Source organism: Passer domesticus, chromosome 1 (assembly GCF_036417665.1).
Source record: "Passer domesticus isolate bPasDom1 chromosome 1, bPasDom1.hap1, whole genome shotgun sequence".
In the NCBI taxonomy this organism is placed as follows: Eukaryota; Metazoa; Chordata; class Aves; order Passeriformes; family Passeridae; genus Passer; species Passer domesticus.
In genome coordinates, this window is record NC_087474.1 from 44388361 (window position 1) to 44412451 (window position 24091).

Genomic DNA, 24091 nt, shown 5'->3' on the forward strand with positions numbered 1-24091 from the left:
TGGAAGGGCAGTGGGAGGTGCAGGAGGTGGGCAACACCTGGAGTGGAAGTGCCTGCCTGTGCAGAGCAGTGCTGCAGGCAGAGGGCTCTGTGTGTGTGAAAATACACCTTTCTGCCAAGCTGCAAGTGTGCATGTGAGGTGTCACAGGGTGTATGATAAATTCTATCTGCCTTTTTTTACACAGGAGGTTCAGTGAGGTAGCAGTTACTGGGAATCTGAGCTGAGATTCATTTCTACTCAACATTTGCTACAGGGCAGAACCACTGGTTAAATGTTACTGCTTAACAGAAAAGCAGGTAGACAGTGCAGTTAATGGATACTCAGAATTTTCTAGCATAGATAAAGGAAAATGTGGAATTTGAAGAAAACATTTTTTTCTCCTGAGGACATCTAATAAATGTTACTGTTTTTAATTTCTAGCTCTCACGTTGACATTGCTGTTGCCTCCTTGGCATTTGAAATTCTGAGAGCAGTGGGACATGAAAATATCAAGACTCCCAAGTGAACAATTTTTGACCAGCCTTCTGAAATGTGCAGGTTGTGTACCCTGCTCAGCACCTCGGTCCTGCAGGAACATCTTCAGATGAGCTGAGCATTTAGCAATCTGAGCTGCAGCACATGCAGAATTTGGGCTGGCTCAGGAAGGGAGGGAAGCTGGTTCAGGGTTGGGGAGGGGGTGATTTGTTTTTTAAACCCGGTAAGGATGAATTCTTGGTTACTACTTTGCTATGCTGGCATTACATGATGTAGCTCAAGTATTTGATAGTTTGAAAGTGTAAATGAAATATAGTAGAGTTACTTCACAATATAAAGTGTTTCACTATTTCAAGGTAGTTAGAAATGCTCATTTATCTTTGGGACCAGGTGACTGCCTTGGCTGTTCATCTTACGGGGGTGACCTCATGCTTGTGACTGGCACTAGAAAATACCTTTTTATCAAGACAGACAATATTGTTCACCTCAAGCAACCACTACCAACCACTGTGATCACACAGACTGTGTGTGGTATGTAAGGATGATAGATGTTACCCGAGTTTCTACTCGCAGCCTTTTGTGTGCCCCTCCTTTGCCTAGCACTGCACAGCTTAAGCTACATGGGTGGAGTGTTGTTCTCAGCTGCCAAGGCTCCTGGCTGCAGTTCTTTGAGAACAGGTGTGATGATAACCCTGGCAGTTTGTCAAACCCCCAGTAAAAGCTGGTACCCTAGAAAAGGTCCTCTAGAGCTTGCAGATCTCACAGTGTGTGTAGTTAAATTCTTCTCCACATGTGCTGTGGTTGATGTCTGTCAGTCTGTCAGTGCACCCACCAAGCACAGGTGCCTGTGGCAGCTGCTGCTACACCCCTGCTCTTGGACAGCCCCGTTACCCAGAGTATGTGGACGCAAGCAAACAGGCCCAGGTAAACAGATTTCACCTTGTGTCTTACAGGAATTGTTTTCTTACATTACTTCAAATACCGCTATCTTTCAGCTGGAGTTACTAGAAAGAGGGACAAGTGAAGTGCTGGCTATTATTTGTTGTAGTGTTTTACAGTAGAAGTCGAATAACCAAGTGTGGCTGAGAGGAACAAAGCTGAGTTCCTTGTGCGAGTCCTCTCCCTCTGCAGCAGAAGGGGAAGCAGGCTGCTGTGGCTCCCTTCAGCTCTCAGCATCTTGAGCCAGGAGTCTCTGCAGCAAAGCCTGCTCTGATCTCCTGCTGGCAAACTGCTGCCTGCAGTGGATGTGCCTGGAGTGCTGCTCCCAGAGCTGGTGACAGCTGCACGGAGCACACGCGCGGTCTGCGGCTGAGCGGCAGCCTCAGAGCCACACTGTCCTCTCACAGTCACACAGGTGCTGCCTCAAGGGAAGCCACTCACACACAGGTCTCGTCTTGCACAGCAGCTGAACACTGAGGACACCTGAAAAGGGCTTGGAACCAGCTGAGAGCTTGTGGGCAAAGGATCTTTCACTGTCCCTGAACAGTGCTGTCACTGTCACTGGAGTGCTGAGGGCACCTCTGAGGGGAGCTGAGGCTGCTCACCCTTTGTGAAGCCCAGAGAGATGTGGGGCTGGCAGGCCTGGCACCAAGTGGAGCTGCCTCACATCTCTCTGGACCTGCCCCAAGCTAAGGACCCTGCCAAAGCAAAGCAGGGGCAGACTGGTGCCTTAGAGGACTGCAGCAGGAAACCTCCAGGCTATAAAGGGTAACTACACCAGAGTGGGATCAAAGAGGTAAATTATTCTTGGCTCCCTCCACTAAAGCAGTTGTGCAAGTCCAGGACTATTTCTTAAGACACAAATATATTTTGTGATCTGAAATAATTTGACACAGAATGAATTAAAAGTTTACTTTAATTTTGAACCATTTTATAACTGCATTTTTCTCATGAAGCATCTGTATCACAGCAGGCTACAATAACTTTGGGATAAAAGGCAACTGGTAAACTGTCCAATACAAGGTTCCAAATAAACAGTTTTTACTGGCCCCTACCCAGACATATCCCAGATAAAGTTTTTGATCAAAAACATGAAATAGATCCACCTGCTTATTTTAAGCATATTAAAAAGGAAACTAATTGGACCATTTCTATTTGTCTAGTTTTTTATACAAAAAGGCTACACAATGTTACACTTTATTCAGAATACAGTTAGAGCGATTATGAATTAGTGTTCTACACCTTTACTCAATCCTTAAAAATTAGAAACTGCTGTAGCATATTCACTATAACTTAATACTACGAGAGACTTTAAAAAAAACTAACAACAATTACTGCAAAAAGAAAGGCTACTTCCAAAGCAAGCAAGGTCAGTACCATTACAGAGATTTAAAAAAAATAATAAATTTTTAACAAGCAAGGCTAGGGTTTGATAAATTCCATCTTGCAATTCCTTCTTGTGCATTCTTCGTTTCTTGAATCACTCCCAAAATCCATTTGTATTATTACTCCTCGACCAAAAAGGACCAGAACAAAAAGTTTACTTCAATTGTTCCCATAGGAAACTCAGCTTGGTTAGTGTGTCAGGCACTTTCTGAGATACTAGCCCACCCCTCGAGCCCTCTCAGCAACTCTACAGGCCAATCAATGCAAGTTCACTCAGATGATACAGCTGCAAAGAGAAAAAACACAGGTGTCAGTGCTCCTGAGCTGTAAAGGGCTGCTGTAACACATCCAGACTGCATGAAGCCGGTGCACAAGATGTTACAGTTAATTACTTCCACACTTCACGGCAGAAGTCAGTTTGGAGTGTGCTCTCTGTGTGTTTCCAGAGCATTTATTCGTTACTGTGGCACACTAGGACCCAGGCGAGCCAATCCCTCCCTGCCAACCAAGTCCTCAGTTCAGTCAGCTGTTTTTCTCTTTTTGTTTTGTTTTTAAATTCAAGGTTGGAGCTTCTTACCTAAAGGATGATTTACAGGTCAGTATCGAACCAGGCCAACTGATTACTGTCACCTGGAGGCAGCCCATCCATAAGGTCCTGGGCATGGCCAAGATCTGGCAGACCATCAACTGGGTAGTCAGCACCAGGGTGGTGGCCACCCATTTCATGTTCCATCATAGGGTCCATACCCAAGGCATCCTGACCGTATCCGCCAGAGTGGAAAGAACGGTAGCTAGGATCTAAGAAAGTTAAAGGTGGCAGAGGGAAAAAAAGCATAATGTTAACAGATGTTAGATGCATCAGAAGCTGCAAGTATCAGTGTGTGAGGAGATCGTGTAGCCATCTAATTGTTTTCTAGTTCAGCCACGTTCAACACAATCTGGTGCCTGCCCTTAACAGCTATTCCATTGTTCGGAAAAGCCTTCCAGTAGGATTCTGCAGACAAAGCACACTGCAGTCAGAAGCACGAGCAGATTCCAGCCAAGCCATTAGTCTGCACAATCAACAGTACTAAAATTCAAGAATACTGCAGCAAAACCAGGCTCCGAGACTGTAGACTCGCTTCTGAAAGACTAGTCAAAAATAGCTCAGAATCCTTAGGGAGAGGCTTGTGTTCAAATCTACAGACACTCACAGACTAATGCATTCAATACCAGCTTTGTTGTTTTAAAGAAAAACTGCACTATTGGAATTGTCAAGTCCATTTGTAAGGAATGGAAAAGATTTCTGGAAACAACAGCTCAGCAGGAGGTGTTCCCACAGGACTCAGACAAGAGACACTGGTTTTGCATGTCCGTACGGCTCCCATTTCAGTGCTGCCAGTGGTGTTGCAGAAATGGGTTATTTGAACTGGCAGTTCCCCATCTGCCTGTCAGTTTGCAATACCTTGCTGAAGAGTAAATTCACTCTTCACTCATTTGCAGTTCTCCTTTAAAACCTATGACTTGACTTCATCCAATTGAAAGTTTAGTCAAGGGGAACAGAAGACACGTACCATCTGGGCGGTATCCAAGAGGCTCTCCCTGGGCAGCGATATCCAGTCCGAGATCCGCTGTCTATGTGGAATTACAGAACAAGGAATTACAAAACAGTTTTAACATCGGGTCTTTTGGCCAGCACCAGTTATTCTGAGTTTAAAAAGCTGTAAAGCTTGCCCCAAATCCCTTTGAACAACTCCTCTGCAGTGAGCACTGCAGCACTGCTGTCAACACGAGATGCCTTTTTAGCTTAAGTAGCTGCATCCAACATGTAATAGCCAGATTTAGGAATCCACAGATCACTGGAAGGAGGGTTCTGTCTGGAGTGAAAAAGATGGGGGAGGTCTAGGAACACTCCTCAGCTACACCTGTCCAGATCCTGAAAGTCAGATATTTCCAAGCCAGCAACAGAGCTTTTAAAGAGTTCTGAAGGAGCCTCTCCCATTTGTTCAATTACAGAAGTAAGTGCCTGCATGCATAGCAATTGTCTAATTCAGTCTCAAAGAGATATTCCATTTTAGCTTCCCTCCATCCATTCTTGTGGTAGATAAAGATTTTAGGAAAACAGAAAAATAAGCACTGAAATAGTACGAATTAAAGGCTACTGCCCCTTGTGTAGTAGATACATACAAGACAAGACAAGCTAGGCTCCTGAATCTTAAGAATTTGTGGGAAGACATAGAATGAGTGAAGCTTTCCCTGTATCCCATGCACACAGACTGACTTCAGTCCCAATTTACTGTGTAGTCCATTAAAAATGAAAAAATGCCATGAGCCTGCAAACATATTCAAGTCTGAAATCTCAGTTCTCAGCACACGTTGAATTCCCAGCCCAAGATTACTAATCCTGCATTGCTGGCTTGATAGAAGCCTCACAGGATATGTTTTGTATTTATGCTTCACTCATATCACTCATGTTTCTATTTTTGCATCCAGAGTTCATCAGGTTTTGACAAGCAACACAGAAAAGTACAAAGTTCTTGTATACAGCCAGCTTTGCAAACTAGCAAGCATAATGAGCATTACACACTTCAGCAGCAGTAGAGAACAGACTCTTCCTGTCTGCCAGGGAAAAAGCAGCTTGAAGGCTGCTTACCACAGGTTCACTGCACCTGAACACAGAGAGTAAAGAAGGTACAGCCCACCACACAGCTGGGCAAAGCTGGGGCAGTCTCACTGATGGCATCTACACTTCACTGGTGGAAGGAGGGAGAACACAGAAGTGAGCTCTCCCTGGGGAATTGCTAACACAGGTGACAGAACTCACCTCGTTCCAAGCCATTGGCTCGGTCCGGAACAGGGAGCTTGTCAACTCAACAGAAAGTCTCTTCTTGTAGTCCTGTGGTTTGTCCTCAGACATTCTGAACAGCACTGCAGCTGCGTAGGTTGCTGCCGAAAGGAAGAGCAATTTTAGCAGAGGTCAAGACTTCTATCAACTCTTCTAACACAAGTATGAAACCAGCCTTAAGTTCACTTACCAACACCCTCATTCCTAGAATGAAGCAGCTCTGTTAAAGGAGCAGTTGCACCTTCAGCTTCAATCGCTTCAGCTGCCTCCTTGTCTTGAGCCAGTTCACAAAGTACACCAGCAGCGACTCTCTGGATATTCTCGATGGGAGAGTACAACAACTGCAACCAAAACACAAAGGCACTTTCAGCTCTTCAGCACACTCTGACTTAGCAGCTCTATCCAGGAAGTGCAAGAGCTGTTTTATTTCTTTTCCTAATATGTATTATAGTGCTGTCTTGAGCTCTCACTTACCTGCACAAATAGTGGAATGGTATTTAGACCCCTGATTACAATTCGATTATGAACATCACGTGCAAGAATGTGCAGGGCTCCAGTGCAGCCCTCAACAATTTCTTCCATGCGCACACCCTCCTGGTTAGGGAGAGAAAAGACATTTTTGAATTTGAGATATTGCATACTCTCTTCTTGAGTGACTATCAAAAAGCCAACCAGCAGTTCCAGCTAATCATTTAAACTCATGCCCTGCATTTTCCCCCTTCCCCTAAATGGTGGCATTCAAACTTAACATCCTTGCTACAAGTCAGCCCAGTGTACCCACCCAAATTCAGCAGCGAAGCATCCCAGGGGAATGCCTCGGTAGCTTTTATTATGAACTTTCCCTCTGATAACACCATATCTTTTTCTACAGCCTGGATTAGCCTGGCAGTTACTAAGCTGGGAACAGCAGTTACCAGCAGCAAAGAGGTCCCTTCTTGCCTCTGCATGAGTTAACTACACTCTTGTACTAGCAGATGCTGCTTCCATTCGCTGTGCTAAGCAAACCCCTCCTTTGTTAATGTATTTAACAGGATACAAAAATCCAATTGAGACTGATCTTGTCACACCGACCTGGGAGCCAATGAGATAATTATGGAGCCTGCACAACTTCTCAGTACTTTGACAGGTCTAAGCACCCTTGCAAATATGCAATAAGCTGTGACAGCATTCCTAAAACCATTGTTCTGAGAAGGAGGAGGGACTTCTGGTTTCTTGGTAGACAACTACTTGCCTTGCCAGAGTAGGCAGTACTAGAATTTCTGTGAGCTCTAACATTCAGAATTAAATGCTCAAGAGGTTACTAAAATAAGAACCAAGGTTTGTTTTATAATCCTGATTTAAGAAAAATCTGAGATCTGCCGAGACAGATCTACCAGCACACAGACAATAATGTGAACTAGAGCAAATGAGGCAACAGTTCTTTAGCCCAAGCACTGCAGGGCTGAGGTGCACTGACAAACGAGGAGCTGGAGAGAACTTTGAGAGATGCAGTGTCAGGGAGGGCACTCACCACAAACTGCTGCTGTGTCCCGCCCATGGAAGTGCGTCGCTGGGTATCCTGGTGTGCTCTAACCAGCAGCTGCACTAGCCTGGGAATAGCACCTTGTTCACGCAGCGGGGCGTGGTTTGCAGGACACAGGGCCAGGTTGCGGATCAAGCCAACAGTAGCCTGCAGGTAAGGAACAGGTAAAGAATAAAAGAGCAGTAGAGGTGTGCTTGTTCTTAGTGACTTCTTTTTTTAATCAGTTCATCTCAAATGTTTAAATCTCTTAAGAGAAAACACTAAATTGCTCAACTGGAGCAACTTCTCCAGCAGACAAATTGTATCCCCAACACCACGGAAACAAAGAATTTTTCACTTTTAAAGTTACATGTTAAAGAGCAACAGTTTTCAGTTTCAGCTCAGCCAGCTTTTAACCATTATTTACCTTGATCAAAGGCCAGTGTGAGGGCGGGTGCAACAGCTTTACCACCACTGGGAGCCCGTAATGGAGACGAACTGCATTTTGAGCCATCTCAGCCTCTTGGTGTCTGCTGGTGAGGTGACGGAGCGCACAAATCGCAGGTTCCGTGATGTCTTCCCTGTCTCCAGCCCGGAGGACTGTGCGCACCAGAGCCTCGATGCCACCAACCTGGCACACCATCATCTTGTTCTTGTAATTGTTGCAGGTAAGGTTAGAAAGGATGCCAGCGGCACAAGTCACAACATTAATGTCATCTGATCCTAAAAGCTGAACTAGAGTTCCTAGAAGGCCTTCCATGCCCTCCTGTAGGAAAAGAGGGAAGAAAAAGTTAAGTCTTCTTTTTCACTACATTGACTTCTGCTCTTGATCTCTCAGACGAGCCCTTTACCTGCTTTGTTGCAGCATCTGACAGATTTCTCAGAGTCCAGAGACAGTTCTGGACAAGACGCTGGCTTGGATCTGTGAGGTGGAGCCCCAAAGCTTGCATCCCACCTGGAAGATGGTACAGATTTGACACCATTACTCAGATTTGACACCATATGCTGAATGCTCACCTTGTGAGCAGTCAGGTCCTTCTCTTCCTTGACATCTAAGTGCAAAATCTCGTAAGCTTTTGAATCCTTCTTGTCAGTATCACAGTATGGCTGGGGTCCCAGCCCTTCTTCACATACAAAAATAACAACCCCCTGAAATTCCCTGTGTGACACTGGGCCTTTTAAATGTGTGCATACTCTCAGGCACGCATCCTGACAACACTCAGCCGCTAAGAGTTAACAGCACAGTGGAGTTACTAAAAACAGCCACCCCTTTATACTTCTGTATACTAAAGGCCTCCAAAACGGGTTATAGCCTTAAGGACCAACCCAAGTTCATTTTTTGATGCTGGCAGTTTCTGTCCTTGATGGAATGAACTGATCCTAAAGCACTGTGTAGATTTTTAAGTTAGAATGAGTACAATGTACTTACCAGCCTCAACAATGGCGGGTTTGTTGCTGGAGCAGACTGACAACACCTTCAGCACCCTACTTGTGGTCCACAATAGTTTCTCGTAAGTATAGGTCCTCATTATGTTTACTAAAGCCTGGGGTCCGCCACTTGCCAGAATAATCAGCTGAAAGACAGCAAAAATAATATTTGTCTGCCACTTCCTACACATGTCAGCAGGTAGTAAACGTTGCTAGCTTACACCCTTCATGGTTACAGTTCCCTAAAAAAAACATTCCCATCTGCTTATGTGGACTGTAAGTTTTACAGCCTCACTATAAGCACAGCAGCAATTCCGCAAGACAGTTCCCGTATGCCTCCCCTCTTGCAAGGTCAGGAATAACTGGCAAAAGCCAGTGGCACGTGGCTGAAGATTCAGAGTCAGGAGGTCAGTACACCAGAACTGTCAGCCCATTCATCACAAGCTTGCTCATTTTAACTACTTCAGCACCAGAGGCACCTACCTTACTTTCTTGATTGCCATATGCTAAAATCTGAAGGCAGTCTGTTGTGATGGCCAAGAATTTGACGTTTGTCTTGTTGAGCAAGGCCACCATTTTCTGCAGCCCACCAGCGAGACGGACAGCCATCTTGGCTCCTTCCTGATGCAACAGGAGATTGTGAAGAGTTGTAATGGCATAGAACAGCACAGAGTCCACTGGGGACCTAAAGAAGGGAAAATCCTCATGAGTACCTGCTCCTAGCAGACCCAACTGCAAAACACAAGTACTGCCTCAGTGGCACACATACCCCAGCATTTTAACCAAAGCAGGGATGCCTCCTGATTTGAAGATTGCCAACAAGCCTTCACGGTGATGTGAGAGGTTGTGTAGTGTCCCTGCAGTGCAGCGGGCTGTCTCCACGTCGTTTGTGTTTTGCATGGTACGTACGATGGCAGACACCATCTGAGGAGATCTCATAATGGCGTGGCGAGACGCTTCCTTTTTGGACAGCTGATGAACCATAACTGCAGCCTTGTTCACCACCACCTAACACAAGTGTTTGAATAAAGTTGTTAGTTTTAACGTCATTGAAGGTGTCCCAAAAGCAAGCTCTACCCAGGCAAAGAAAATACGTACCTGGTCCTCATCATTCAACAGTTTGGTCAGTTCTGGGATGGCACGAGTTGCAAGTTCAGCATCATCTTGGTAGTTTATCAAATTAACAACAGCATGTTTTAACATCTGGGATGGCTCAGCCAGGCGCTGCACGTTAGTTGGATGAGCTGCATCAAACTGTGTGGATGGAATCTGCATTCCTTCATCCAGGGTTTCAGGGAACATAGCTGCACGCACCCTCTGAGCTCTAGTCATTGCATACTGGCCATCAATATCTGAAAAGAAGGAAAGTCATAATAATCTCAAACTAGAGATAAAAAGCTCATCATCCAGACTGGCAGTAATTGAGTAGTTAGGCTTCTGTATTATTAAACTGCTTGTCCAAGCAAAGTGGTGTAATAGAAAAGGCCTTACCTGCAACTTGCTCCTGGGTGAAGGACTGAGAGAATCCCTGTTCCCACTCATACAGCACTTGTGTTGTGTCCACATCTTCTTCTTCAGGATTTCCCTTGCCACTCAAGGAGGGAGCAGTTGTTGTGGCACCAGAATGGATACCAGAGTCCAGATATGACTGCTGCTGCCAATGACTGACTGCTGCTTTTCTGTCTGGCTCCATTGCCATATCCAGCTCCATCAAGTCAGCTGTAAGAAATCATTGGTGAACAATTAAGTTTAGTTCAATTATGCCAGCATATATTAATCTTACAACAGATGACAGAGATTTTAAATTAAAATAAGCTGTTATAAATAACTTCCTCAACCCAGCACTGCAAGTAAGCAGCAACTTTAAACTGAAGCTTTATGTTGAACCAATGCAGACATGCAAAGCTAAGTGATTTTGAAAAGTTAAAAACAGAGGGGTAAGGAGTCTTCTAGATTCCTGTAACAGAAACAGTAATGCATTATGTACCTTGAGTTGCCATGTTCCTTGCTATGCTCCCAGAACTCTTTCTTTCACTCTTTCAGAGATCCTAAAAAAGAGCAAGGTTAGAACTTATTATACACTAATCAGAACTAGTAAGACAGGATTTCACATTAGAACACTGGAATTGCAAAGTAAGACTTGGCACATCTTGCCATTTCATTACTACAGTGAGTATACTCAAATGCTAATTAGCAAACCCCCATGGACAGACATGCAAAAGAACACAATGTACCACCCAGACTTCTTCTGTCAGGTTATGTGTAAGACATTCTCTCAGAGCTGCAAGAGAACAAGAATTGAAGACTGACCATGATAGAGCTATTTTTCACTCCTCTACCTCTGCATAAGATGAAGTCCAGATATTAAATTCCAGAGGTTGGAAATGCCACAAAGACAATGCCTAAATGTCACACTTCCTCATTTTCCTCAAAGATGAACTACTTAGAAGATACTAGAAAAACTGTCTGATACAGGGCTACAACATGAATTTTCATGGGGAAAGCTTAAATGACCATGTAAGACAAGTTGCACAAAGACTACCTAAAGAGTTATAACTGCACCTCCTCCTTTATTCCCTCCCTGTGCCATAAGAATAAAGGCTTCTTCCTACAAAAAAACTCTTCCTTGGAGTTAACTAAGTTGAACCAGTGTTATTAAAAAACAAACAAACAAACATGTCCTTCAGTTGAACACACATTGAGTCCCCAAACTCACTTTTATTGCTTGCACAGAAAACCAAGGTAAACGGGGGCAAGGAGGCTGAAATATTATCAAATGCCCTATATGAATTTTCACTATGAACCTCCATTTAATATCACCAAGCAGTCTGGAAGTATTTGTACCATAAATCTGTACCTGTGTCTTCACTAACCTAGAAAGAGAAATTCGAGGCTACAGCTCCACAACAGGTCACTTTTAATTAATTTGCTCCCCTTCCCCCCCCCCAGTCCCACGCTCTTTCCAGCACAGACACAGAGCTGGTGGCAGCCTATTCTGGGAGCCATCCAAGCAGAGACATTTGCAGTGGGAGCTTGTGCAGGGAGCAAAACCATCTCTTGCAGCAATCAGCTTTCACTGTGCTGTTAGGTGTTAGAGCTGTGCTGATCCAAACATTCCTGCACAATGAAGTAAAGGCAGTACACTGATCCCTGAAAGGACAGGTCTGCAGTGCTGCGTCAGGAGAACAAAGTCCACCTGAGTTTGCTGGATTTGTGTAAAGACAGATCCCCCAGTTTGAGAATTTCCTTCAGGAGCACCTTTTTGAAAATCATAATTAAACCGAGGGCAGGCCTGCAGTTTTAAAAGTCTCACTGGATAGGTGGGACAAACTTCTATTTCACTGACTCTGAGCCAGCTGCAAGATACTCCAACAGCTCCTGAGCAATCTTGTTGCTTGGCTGTACGAATGCCAGTGCTGTTTGTCCTGACTGCTCTCCCACAACTTTTGGCAGCAACCCTTCCCTGGCTCTTTTAAAATGGGCAGCAGATCTGCATCTGCAGCAGAAAACAGCATTAAGCTGATATAACACATTACACAACATACAATAAGCATCCTGCTGTGCAGCTGGAAACTCTAAAGTGGTCCTTCCCCACAGCCTGGAAGAGACTGGCCAACTCAGAGTCTGCTCCTGACAATGGGCATGCAGGATGTGCTGAAAATACAGACACTTCTTCCAGACCCTTACCCATGGATTCTTCCAACATGCTGTTAGGAGTTTGAGAGTAGTAGTGGCAAGGGGAAAGAAAAACTTAAGTCTCGCTGTTCCGTTCACCATTGATTAAAAAATTCTAATGAGTAGCTAAGTTGAGCAAGTGCCTATACAAAAGCTTGATAGCTCTTTGCAGGTCTTCTGCATTACTTTGTGAGTTCCATTAACACTTTGCAAACAGAAAGGGAGTAGCAGTAACAGTACAATTTGTATCTTTGCTCCCTGTAGTCTTCACTCTAAGTCAGATGCGACACTTCCAATAAAAGATTTGGCATGTTCTAGCTGCTATATGAAATTTTCAATATGCATAGCACAAAAAAGATTTATTTTTACCATAAACTTTCCCATCTCCTCCCATCAGGACTATGCTAAAAAAAGGATCACCAAACTGGTTTTGAAGTTGACTGTTTCATCTACCACTATGTTAAGAGCAGTGACTATGCTTTGAGACATTTACTACCACCTGAGATTTCCATACACAATAAGGGGCTAGGGAAGAATATTTATAATTTTCTCCACTGCTGAATTCTGCATCAATGAAGGCAACTGGCCTATAGCACCTGCGCTCTGAAATTGCTGTTTCAATTTCAGCAGCCTGAAGAGATCAGAAGAGCAGGTCTACCATTAGGTAAAATCAAACAAACCAGAGTAGCCACTGAACAGCAGCATTCTTCCAAAACAACACTGAAGAACATCTACAAAATAGCAATGAAGAATACTAAGCGTTCAGAAATGCATCACCAGTGACATCCAGTCTTTGGAATGCTGACCCTTGATCAGCCTGCCAGCTGCATCTGCAAGTTCCAACATCCTGATCTGCATTTCACACACCTGTAGCCCCCCAGCAATTTCTGGTAGATTTTTTTATTATTTTGATAGGGAATTGGGTTTAATCCTAAAAGTTCAAACTAAATGCCAAAAAAAAAGTAGACAGGGTCTGGTTTTAGGTTTTCTGCACTTAAACATTCTCTCATCTTTTCCTTCACATTCTTTTGAAGATTCAAAAAGGGGTAAACTGAGTCCAGGCAAACTGCTGACTTTGTTTTCCTGTTTGTCACTCTCAAGGTTAACCAACACATTTGCAAAGGGAGCGACACCACCAGGCTTGCCCTACAAACATTTGTGCTGCTCATTTTCTTGACAAAATGGATCAGTACAAGGTCAGCCAAACACATCTCAACCATCAGGAAGAGACAGAAGGCCTCAGTATACTTTAGAAACAAACTTCAGCACAGCTGCAAGCTTCCCCATTTTTGAAGGCTAGCAGGCACTCAGAAGTGGGAATTCTGATAAATATTATGTTATACAGTTCACATGAATGTACTGCTAGGACTTATGGGACTCTTCTCAAAAGGTCCTCCTGCCCCATGAGACCATCCACTTGCATAGCAAGCATCATCAACTTGGAGTTTAAATGAAGGTTGGGGTTTTTCAGACTATGTATTTAACAACTCATGTGAAGATCAATTCAAGACCTTGCACTAGGCTGTATTACATGGCATCTGCAAGCACAGAAGGCACACGAGCTAATAATTTCAAACTACTACAGAAGACAATTCAATTTCCTTGATTTTTAAAAGGAATTAAAGAAGTATTAGATATTATTTCTGACCATGTGTTTTTATTAGATATTAATTCCTGATTCTGGAGAATAGTTAGGCATATGCCAGGAAAGCCAACAAGCCTACAGTAGTTCTGAAATCTGACCAATTCTCTTCTTCAAGATTGACTCCAATTACCCCTGACTGATCTGATAAGCAGTTCCATCCTCACCCCTGCCTCTTTTTAAAGCGAGTCAAAGTCTGCAAGTCTACCATAAACCCTTTGTTTGAGAGCAGTATGGTACTAAAAGTTGCACAAGAAACCCAGACTGATCCATCCAAACACCAAGAACTGTTGCACACAAACACCCCTCCTGACCACGTTACCCTGTTCTTTGTCTCTGTCTCACCTGGGCCAGGCCAAGCACCTCTAAACCACCCACCAGTTCTGAATGACACATTTGCTTCCACAGAACAAGCTGATCATCTTCTGAAGCCACAGCAGTTAAAAATGTGTATCATCTACACACAAAGGGAGAGAAGCACCTGTGCTGAAAAACAGTTTTTCTCCAAATGCTCTGAAGTCCTTGCAACCATTCCCAAGGCATCCTTTGGGTCTGATTTTATAACTGGTCTCACCTGCCTGCCAATCATGTTACCTGTGTATCAGCTTTACAAAAATCCATAGCCAAAATATACAGGGAACAGCAGTTCCACAGCTGGTAACACCGGAGAGCACTCATTTCCATGACCCAAGTCCTTGTATTTCAGTTCTTAATGTAGCAGAGGCTTCCTAATTAACCTTAGTTTTCAAGTTGGGAATTTGAAAAATACATCTAATTAAGGAATTAAAAAACAAATCAAAACAAAACAACCCTTTTTAATCTTCCCCTGGAAGCTGTTAGCCTGTTTTCTAGAAAACAAAATACGGGGGAGGAGGAATTATTCAAGTAAGACAATACTGACAGTGGAAATACCAGGAAAAAAGCTTTCATGGTATAAAGGCACTTTAGGCAGGAGTGGTTGAACTGTCTCTAAGCAATTTTTGGTCTAAACTAAACCGCAGATACAAACACTCTTGCAACTGACAGACCTACTTCTCCTGATCTTTCTCCTATGAAGACATTATTCAAACTGTTGTAAATGTCTATTCCTTATCCAAAGGTGGAAAAAGTTCTCTCCTCCCATATCCACCCACAGGTTCTAAAGAAAACTGAGAATTTTTATCTGGCTGTATTGAGCTCCAGTAAAAGTACCTTTGTAGGTAATTATGGAGGTCCTTCATGTACCAGATGCTTCAGTAAGATTGGTGAGAGTTCCTGGAAGGACTGTTTTGGTGTTGTGTTGGTAGGAATGACAGCTGGGGTTTACAATTTTTTGCAAAAAATAAAAAAAAGAGAAAAAGAACAGAAGACACTTTATTTGAAAACAGGTACAGAATGTGCTCAAATTTCACTCTGAAGATTGCATTTTTAAGAGATTTATTTTTCTTGTATAAAGATACCGCAGAGGATTACAAACAACAGTTTTCCTGGAATGTATTTCCATATCTAGTAAACAAATGCTGAAGAGCATTCCCACATTCTCTCCAACAGCAGCATCTGCAGTCCTCAGCCACCTTTTGTCCCCTCTAAAAGAAACAGCCACATACAGTGAGTGTAGATTATTTTGAAGTTGGTTATATGCAAGTATTAGAAGGCCTTGACTTTTGGGAAATTGGTCACCCATCAACACTGACTTTTGCACACCAGTGCTTTAAGGGTTTGGATGGACAAAAGCTACCGTGAAACTCACTGCAAAGTGGCTCTTGAATAATGGTTATGGACTGTAAATTATTAAACATTAAAATTAAACAAAGCAATGCACCACTTGGATATTTTTAGAGACAGAAAAATTAAGTTTTACCTTTTTATCAGTACTAGGAACAGGAATATAAAACTTCATGTATTTTATATTAATGTCAAGTTATCCCTTCTGCTTTTAATAGGGTGATTTTTAGTACTATGTAAAAATGTCTTCAGGTGGCTTATGACATTTCTTCTAGCAGAAGAAACTTAGACAGTATGTAATATCAAAAGGAAACAAGTCAAACCATGCAGTCTTTTTCCTCTAATAGGGGAAAAAACTATAGGCTTTCACAGCTTTAAAACTTTTGTACTTTTTTTTTTGGTTGGGTTACACGGTAGAAACATTCATCTATAGCCTTCACTACTACTTCAGAAGAAATGCCATGGCAAGAGATGAAGCAGTATTACTACATTTAAGTGTTGTGCCAAGATGTAGCAACTTGAACTATATCAGAAGTTCCACTGAAAACAAAGAGCTACCAGTAATCTTGACCTGAATGCCATGGCATGTGCCCACACTGAAATCCATCTTACTGATCCCAGACTGCAGCTGAACAAACTGAATTAACTATATCTCGTGGCAAACTGCTCTGGCTGTTCCTCCAAGCAACACTTGTAGTTAGCATCATTCCCTCCAACCACTAAGCTATTGTTGCTTAGTGAAGTATTTCTCCTCTTTGCAGTGATAAACTCTGTATCCTGTGTAATCCATCCAGCTCAAATTTATCCAAGCAGGAATACTTCAGGCAACACATTCTACTGATGCCTGCAGAAAGTTAGAAGATACCTTGCAAACAGAAACACATTCTATCTTAGATTTAGCTGATCATGTCATAAATTAGACTCTGAACCCAGAACATGCAATAGTGTTAAAATGGTATTTAAATTCTCTTATTATTAAAACTGAAAGTCTAAGGGTTTGTTGTTCCCAACAAACTTCAGGAAATTAAGAAATCTGAATATCTGCTTCAGTGACCTCAATGGTTAAATGGTTCCAATTTCTCAGCCTTCAGCATCCTTAAGACATGCTGGAAGAGGCAAGAAACTAGCTCAGATAATTCACAGATTTAAAGTAGGAGAGGGGTGCAGATCTGCCAATGCTCACTGCAAGTCACCTCTATTTCAGCCACTCTTCTTTGCTGCTTCATTTCCAATTCATTATTTCCTTTTTCCTTCAGGCATCCCAGATTGCTATTATATCAATTGTCCTGGCTTCTCAGCCTTTGTCTTCGGCCTTAGAAATTATCTAAAAATTCCTTTCTCTAACAAAGGCAGAAAAACCTCTCTACACTAGCTTTTGTAAGGGTTGGTTTTTTAATAAGAATTCACTTCATGCCATGCACAAAATAACTGAAAATAGAGAGGCAACACATTAAGTCGGCAATCTAAGACCAAGAGTACAGAGTTTCTATTTACATGCCCACTGGCTAAAGCAAACAACTTTCTTGCTAGACTTCTCCAAGTTGATTACAACCACTTGATGGAACTGAAATGCAGGCAGTCTGGTAGCCTTGACTAGACTTAAACACTGGGTTAGCTGTATTTAAAAAGAGAACATGGTCCTCAAAAAACGTCTAGTGAGGGAAAGACTTAGGTTACAAGTTCCAAAAAACTCAAGGCTTGTTTTGGAGCCAATACAGTCTTAAGCAAATGTGATAGAGGAGGGAAAGGGGTCACAAGAGCTTTACAACAGCTGTAAAGTTCCAGTCTCCAGACTTCACCTCTGGAGCACTACAGAGTGTTCTGCTATGACAGGACACTCACCTGTTTTACCTTTCCCTTCCTCCTAAAAGGAAAAGCATACCTCCTACCTAGCTTGCAGCGTTCAACAACTCCTAAGTTTCAAGTGCACTTGAGACTATAATGTAAGTGTAGCAAGAGCCGCATTTTGTTTTGCTCACCTGAAGTACAGAAAGCCACCCAGAATGTGGGTATTTTTAATCAATAGCTGGAGAGCAACTTGGCACGGACTGAACAGTTCAGGTTAACAAAAGGTACCAGAAGTGGAGGTCGGAGATTTCACTCTGGGCAGACGGGTCTCTTCCAGCTGCAGCCCTGTCTGTGCTGTGCTCTGAGCAACTAACACAGCATGAAGGCACTAACAGCTTGTGCAATTCACCAGGGTCTTCACAGGCACTAAGGTTTAAGTACCCTTTTAAAAACAACCCATTAGAATTCTCAATAAAGCAAGAGCTAACAGTGGTCTGAGAGCCACTGTCAGCCAACAAATACCTCAGATAACTAGAGTACAAAATGATGAGAACTTGGAAGGGAATTCAGAACAAGCACATCAGAAAAGTTACTAAAAAAGAAATAAAAGTTCATCCTGGCACCGATCTGCACTACCATTCCAGAAGATGAACTCTGAAACTGTAGAACCTGCTAGGAAGCCTCTCCAAACATGAAGCTGGCAATATCATATAAGCGTTTTCCTTTTGAAAGAAAGGAGATGCACAGTACTTCCCTCTTTAGGACAAACATTCTAGAGAAACTCTGGTAGAATTACAGACTAATGGGACACACGGATATGTCTAAATGGACTTGGTAGAAGTTACCTACCTACCACCATAATTTCTGATCAGTACTCCCCTACATAATTTTGCCTGATGTGGCCAGAGGCACACAGCTGGGCATTCTATGCAATGTAAAGAAAGCACCTCTTCACATAGTCACATACTCTTAATTAAAGTCATACTGCAGGAGTTGAAATTTCAACTGGAAATTTGAACACTGGATCTTGTCACTTCAGAAATTAAGTGTTTGGATCCACAGCAGTTATTTTGCCCTTTACCTAGAAAACATTCAGGAGTTACAAGAGGTCTGACAACCCAATCTTTTACATTCAAAATCACGGGCAACTATACCAGCAGCTTCTACAAACAAAACACTCTTTCTAGAAACTTCTAGTTGCTTCTAAGAGCTATAAGCAGCAGCTGCATTCAAGCTGACAAATCATCAGGTCATGTTTGAAAGTAATGATTTAAGAGAGCTTTTCATCAGCAAGTATACCAGAGCACTTGCAAAAAAAAAATAAAGTGAAAGCAAAAACTTTCACTTTATTAGTTGGCAAAATAGGCCTCAAGCACCTAAGTATCTTCCTGACTGTCCAAGATGGGAGCTGATCATAATCTTAAATGTTATGATGTGAAAACTGCTTCAAATACAACTCTGGTGTTACACATCCAACTTGAGAATGAAAGTAATGAACTTCCTCGCATAATGTACATATCAATCCCCTGACAGCAGTTTGTAGCTCAGTATTAGGGACTGGTATGACAGTTTCAAGTTTATGAACTTGCATTAAGTCATAACAAGATTATCAACCCAAATGCTCTCATGTCTTAATTATTTTGACCAACTAAGTACCAGCACCACAAACAAATAACTCAAAACAGTTACTAATCACTTCTGTTCAGCAATGGATTTGAGATCTCTGGGTCACTGGCAAACATTTCCCACTAGGATTTTGTGCAGCATTCACTAAGTTTGAGCATCATCATGGCTGGTCAAAACATTGAGAGGAGTTCTATTATCACAGCCTAGAGAGCTCCCATCTTTTATTTGCAAGACATGGGTATGTACATTATGCATACTCCCATCTTCCTTGGTTAGGGATGAGCCAGTGTTTCTATCCAAGGTTTAGTCTGCCAGTAGGACTCAAGTAATAGACATGCAGTGGTTTACAGCTTTTGGTCCATGTACCTGTACTTATCACTGAGTAAGGTGACTAGCAGAAAGCTGACAGGATGAAAATTAATTCTTTAATCTTACCTAGTCACATACAAAAAAAAAAGTTGCCATTGTGATCATTTAGAGACAACATATGATAATTCAGACAAGTATTATACCACATTCATTTAACACTCAAAGTTCAGGGACAAAACCACTGCCAGCCCTCAAGTTTCCCCGCCCACATGGTTGTGTGTATCAAAAAGACAATGGTTCTGCAGGCATTTAACGCAATCATGTGCATCACTCACAACACACTGTTACAGAAATACCCTTCCAGCCTGTTTGTGCATAACTTGAAACACTCACTTCCACACCAACACGGGAACAACTCACCAAACCATCTCTCTTCCAGATGAGGAAGTATCTACCCAAAATCCAGTTTCCTCTTAGACTGCAACCACACAGTCAGCCCTGAACTTGGATGTTAAACATTAATCTCTACAGTTTAAAAAACCAGAGTGATTAGTCATAATCACACTGACAAAGTACTTATGAATCTGAAAGTAGCTGTCTTTGCTCATCTGTCAGAATAACTCTATATTTACAATAAGGCACACCAACACTCCAAAAAGGACTGTTTAAACAAACATGCTAATGAAATCTGACACTAAAAGATGTCTCTTCAACTCACTCTTAATTAAGGCAAACTGATAAGGGAGCTGCATTTAGCAGCACCTTTAGGATGTTAAGATTTCTGGCCACTGGAGGGCACCTGAATTGTTGCCAGGACAATACAGAACTACTTGCTACAGTTGCTGCAGAGTTGGCAAACTTCTCCAATTTATACAAGTCTATTTAACGCACTAAGTCAGCCCAGAAATGCTGGTTCCAGCAAATACATGTACAGTGCACACTGTGCATTTGCCAACTCCAGCAAAATCCAGCTACCTCATACTGGTTTTTAAATGCAGCAACATAGAGTATGAGATTAACTCTTTCACCCTTCTACGTCAGTCCTCAAACAAGGCTCCAGAGTTAATTTAGCATTAAGTAACAGAGCAAGCACTTCACTTCTGCAATACCAATCCAGCCAATGTACACTGTTTCCTAGAGTCACCCTGGAACATGAACAAAAAGTTCTGCTACAAAGTAATGTGTGCACCCAAACTTCCCAAGGCAACGAAAGCACAGGATGAATTTGCTTTCACATCAGAGTAAACAGACTCAGGAGGTCAGGTATCTTTCACCTGCTCCCCTCATCTACCTGGTGTTCCACATAGACAGAAATGCCAGAATTAGACTTCCATTAGTTCTCTCCCTTGCACTTGAAGTTACCCGTCAGTGAAAAAAGAAAAGCACAAAACACCAAAAACTGAAACAACTTTTCTGGCTTTCTTCTCATAAGGGGCAGCACAGGCTACACAGTACCAGCACAGTTTAACACAGTACCCTCCCCAGCTAAAGCCTGATCACAGACTCCAGCAAGTTTTACCAGGGAATCAAGTGCCAGAAATGGACAGTAAGAGTTAACCACTGTCAGGCTGCCTTATATTGGCAAGTCTAGCCAATTCAATTGGTGCTTAACTGGAAAATCAGAATTATTGCCCTTCCAGGAAAATAATTTTATCTCAAGAGACAAGAAGAATCACACACAATACTTACTGCCAAGTTTACCATTTCTGGGTTCCCACCCAGTCAGCCAGCAAGGCACTGGCTCAGAGTTTGCAAGTGCACACTCTGAGGACACAGGAGCAAGTCACAGCTGCCTGCAGAGTTTCTCACAGGTTTTATCATGCTTTGTGAAGTATGATGTTCAAGATAAGGTCAGTCCTGATTTTCCTGCCATGGTATGCAGGCTACCACAGTCACAGAACAAGTTTTGCTGCAGGCAACTGCATGATAACCACAACCCCAGCATTACCAGTTCAACTATGAATTAAGGTAAGTGATTTTGATTACTGCTGTATTTGCACACTAGTCTGCCTATGAGACAATACTCTGCAGAAACATCCTTATCCAGGAGTTTCAGACAGCACATTCAGGCTTCAGCTTCTGAGACAGAAGCCACCAGCAGCCATATTTCCAGCTCAATTCTTTCCACTTCCCACCCCTGAAAACACTGCAAAATCAGAACACCACTAGTACTAACCTCTCACCTTAACATCCCCAAAAGCTCAAGTTTAACTCTTCAGAACACGGTATTTCAAGATGCTAATTCAGATGTAGCTACTATAAATGGACAGATGTTTCAGAAAAAAATCATTATGTCTGAAGGGCAAGGTTTCACAGCCAAGGTTTGGTAAGCCACTTACTGACACACCACAGTCAGAGCAAAATGCTGGTGTCCAGGGTAGACATACACCACACAAAGAGCCCACTCTATTTATAGCTTAGGCAAGAAAAAGGGAGCTTGGGTTGATAAGGCTGTAACACAGCATTTGAAGAACTGATTTTTCCAATCAAGCTTTACTTTGTATTAAATCCTTGCTCCTAGAAGCTATCATGCATGGCACTGTCCTTTCCAATATGATGTGTTTATTTACTTCTCTCCTAGACCTTGTAAAATCATCAGCCATACACACCAAAGTGAACATTCCCCTGAATATCAGTTTACACCTAAAGTAAAAATATCTGAACTAACAAATGAACAAACATAACATTTCTTTAGAACAATCCCAGAACAATGAGACACTCAGTGTTAATTTTGAACTGAACAGCTGAATTTAGAGAGCCTCAAACTCCTGCCTCAATACCTAAGCAGCCTCATTTGCAAAAGTACCAGCCATTAGACAAACGACACAGCAGTCACATACCTGCAGCTGTCAGCACCTTTTTATCAAAAGTGCCCGATCAACATTCGGTTCCTGGACTGTTAGGTACTGAAACTCACATTATAACTTGGGCCAATACACACCAGTAAGTTTTGCCTCTTCGGCTTTTTTTTTTTTTTTGAGCCTCGCAGTAGTACCATTTTGTCATTCAGAAGCAAAATCCTAACTAGGAAGTTACTATGAACTTAGATCAAGAAAACCCCGACACTCTTTGAGCTAGTTTTCTCGTCTGGTCTTCGCCTTCACTGTAGCCTCACCACATAAAGATCCTGTTTTACTAAAACCCCTCCTTGATTTCCGTCCGTCGACCTCAGCATACCAGCCCAGCCTCTTTCCATTCACCACTTGCATACTTTGGGGGATGGGAGGACCACAGATGTCTGGAATATACAGAGTGTCAGAACAATGGCTGCTCCATGAGAAAGAGATCAAGAAGTAGCTGATTACAAAGATCAACACTGCTATTCCTAAAGTCACAAGTGAGTTACCCCTGGTACCTTCATACAGTCTGTCCTTCCCTTCCAGTTCGGATAATTTTCAGAGAAGGTTTTTGGAAAGAAACACAAAAAGAAACGGCCCAACGTCCTACATCGAGTTTTTAACTAGGGAAAAATGCAAGGCTGTGCTAAATTTAAGAAAACTTGCTGCTCTAGGAGCACCAATCACGCACAACAGAGACGAACTAAGCTTTGTTTAAAAAACCCCAAATAAACAAAAAACAAACTAAACCAAAGCCAAACAACAAACCACAAAACACCACACCGGCAGACCCTGTTCCTAGAGAAGTAAGCGCCCTGGACAGTTCTGGCAGGAAGCGCGAGTTGATGCCCACACCTCGGGAGCCGCCGCGCTCCCCCCAGCCGGCCACGGGAAGCAGCGGGCGCTTCCCCACGCCGCCCGCAGCCCGAGTCGTTCCCCACAACACCTTGCTTAAATTAAAAAAAAAATTTGATCGCTCCCGGCTCCGGGGAAGCTTCGTTTCGATGACACCCAGAAGCAGCACAGCCTCTCCAGCAAATATGCAATGCCACTAAAAGCGAAACCCCACAAGGCAACAGATTAGTTATCTCCCGCTGACTGCAGTGACCGTGATTAATTATATTCCGTACAAATAAACCCGTACCCTGCTCTCTTCCCCCTCCTATCGCCAAAGGGGATCTGCAGCCCACCGGCGAGTTAGTATTCCCTTAAAAAGGGAGGGGAAAGAATCTCGAAAATAATAATAAAAAAGGGTCATTAAAGTACTCCGGGCTGTGCCGCAAACGAGAGCGGAGCCGGGCGCACGGACTCGCCTTTTCCCGCAGCCCGGAGCAGCCACCCCCTCGCCCCAGGACGAGCTTCCCAAGAGACACCTCGGGAGCCGCAGCTGCCGCTCCCGCGGCCCCGCAGCTGTCCGGACCTCCCGAAAACAAGAGCCCTCTCTCTTCCTTTCCTGCCCCCCCACCTCTCTCCCACCCCCGCTCCCCCCCTCCCCCAGCCCCGTCCTTCCCGCCGGGCACACCCTGGAGCCCCTCACGGCCGCGGGGGTGCCCGGCCCGGGTTTGCCCCAAGTTCCCGCCGGAGAAAGCGGCACTAACGTTGGAGGAAGGGAGAGCGCAGGGTCCCCCCGGGCTCCGGCGGCGGCTGCTGCTGCTGCTGCCCGGGCGATCCCGGTCCAGTCCGTCTTTCCTTCCTCGTCCCCCCGCCTCCGCCTCGTTGCTCACGGCGGTGCCCCCGCCGCTGGCTCCCGGGTGGCGACCGTACGGGGCGGCGGTGTTTCTGTGCCCCGAGCGCCGCCGCCGCCGCTGCTCCCAGCGCCGAACCGAGCGAGAGGCTTAAAATGGCGTCGCTCACAAGGAGGTTCTTATAGCGAGCGCCGGGCCCGGCTGTGTATCCTGCCGCCGCGGCCGGGCCCCGCGCGCGGCATTCCATAGGCGCCCGGCGCTCAGGGCAGGCAG

The 24091-nt window shown here is 43.6% G+C and overlaps 2 protein-coding genes across 15 annotated transcripts in view; one reads left to right on the top strand and one right to left on the bottom strand.

Moving 5' to 3' along the window:
- The window catches only part of ULK4 (unc-51 like kinase 4), a 212714-nt gene extending 209793 nt beyond the window's left edge, over positions 1-2921 (top strand). For 12 of the 13 annotated variants that reach the window (XM_064417051.1, XM_064417066.1, XM_064417057.1 and 9 more), the window contains one exon: positions 421-2921. In XM_064417051.1, the coding sequence (XP_064273121.1) occupies positions 421-505 (85 nt within the window). In that variant the 3' untranslated portion in view covers positions 506-2921. The remainder of the gene's footprint in view (positions 1-420) is intronic. The other variant, XR_010360958.1, reaches the window with a different exon arrangement.
- CTNNB1 (catenin beta 1) lies at positions 2312-24035 on the bottom strand. 2 transcript variants are annotated; one of them, XM_064417258.1, is made up of 16 exons: positions 23732-24035; positions 10540-10600; positions 10044-10271; positions 9651-9904; positions 9322-9560; positions 9036-9237; positions 8554-8698; positions 7976-8079; positions 7552-7890; positions 7134-7292; positions 6098-6217; positions 5814-5964; positions 5603-5724; positions 4353-4413; positions 3377-3597; positions 2312-3085 (listed from the first exon to the last, which is right to left on the bottom strand). In XM_064417258.1, exons 2-15 carry the CDS (start codon positions 10550-10552, stop codon positions 3389-3391), a joined length of 2346 nt encoding a protein of 781 aa, XP_064273328.1. In that variant the 5' UTR covers positions 10553-10600; positions 23732-24035; the 3' UTR covers positions 2312-3085; positions 3377-3388. The 2 variants fall into 2 exon arrangements, with proteins under 2 accessions (XP_064273328.1, XP_064273337.1); XM_064417267.1 differs by lacking the exon at positions 23732-24035 and adding an exon at positions 15061-15079.
- Between the last annotated feature and the right edge of the window lie 56 nt (positions 24036-24091).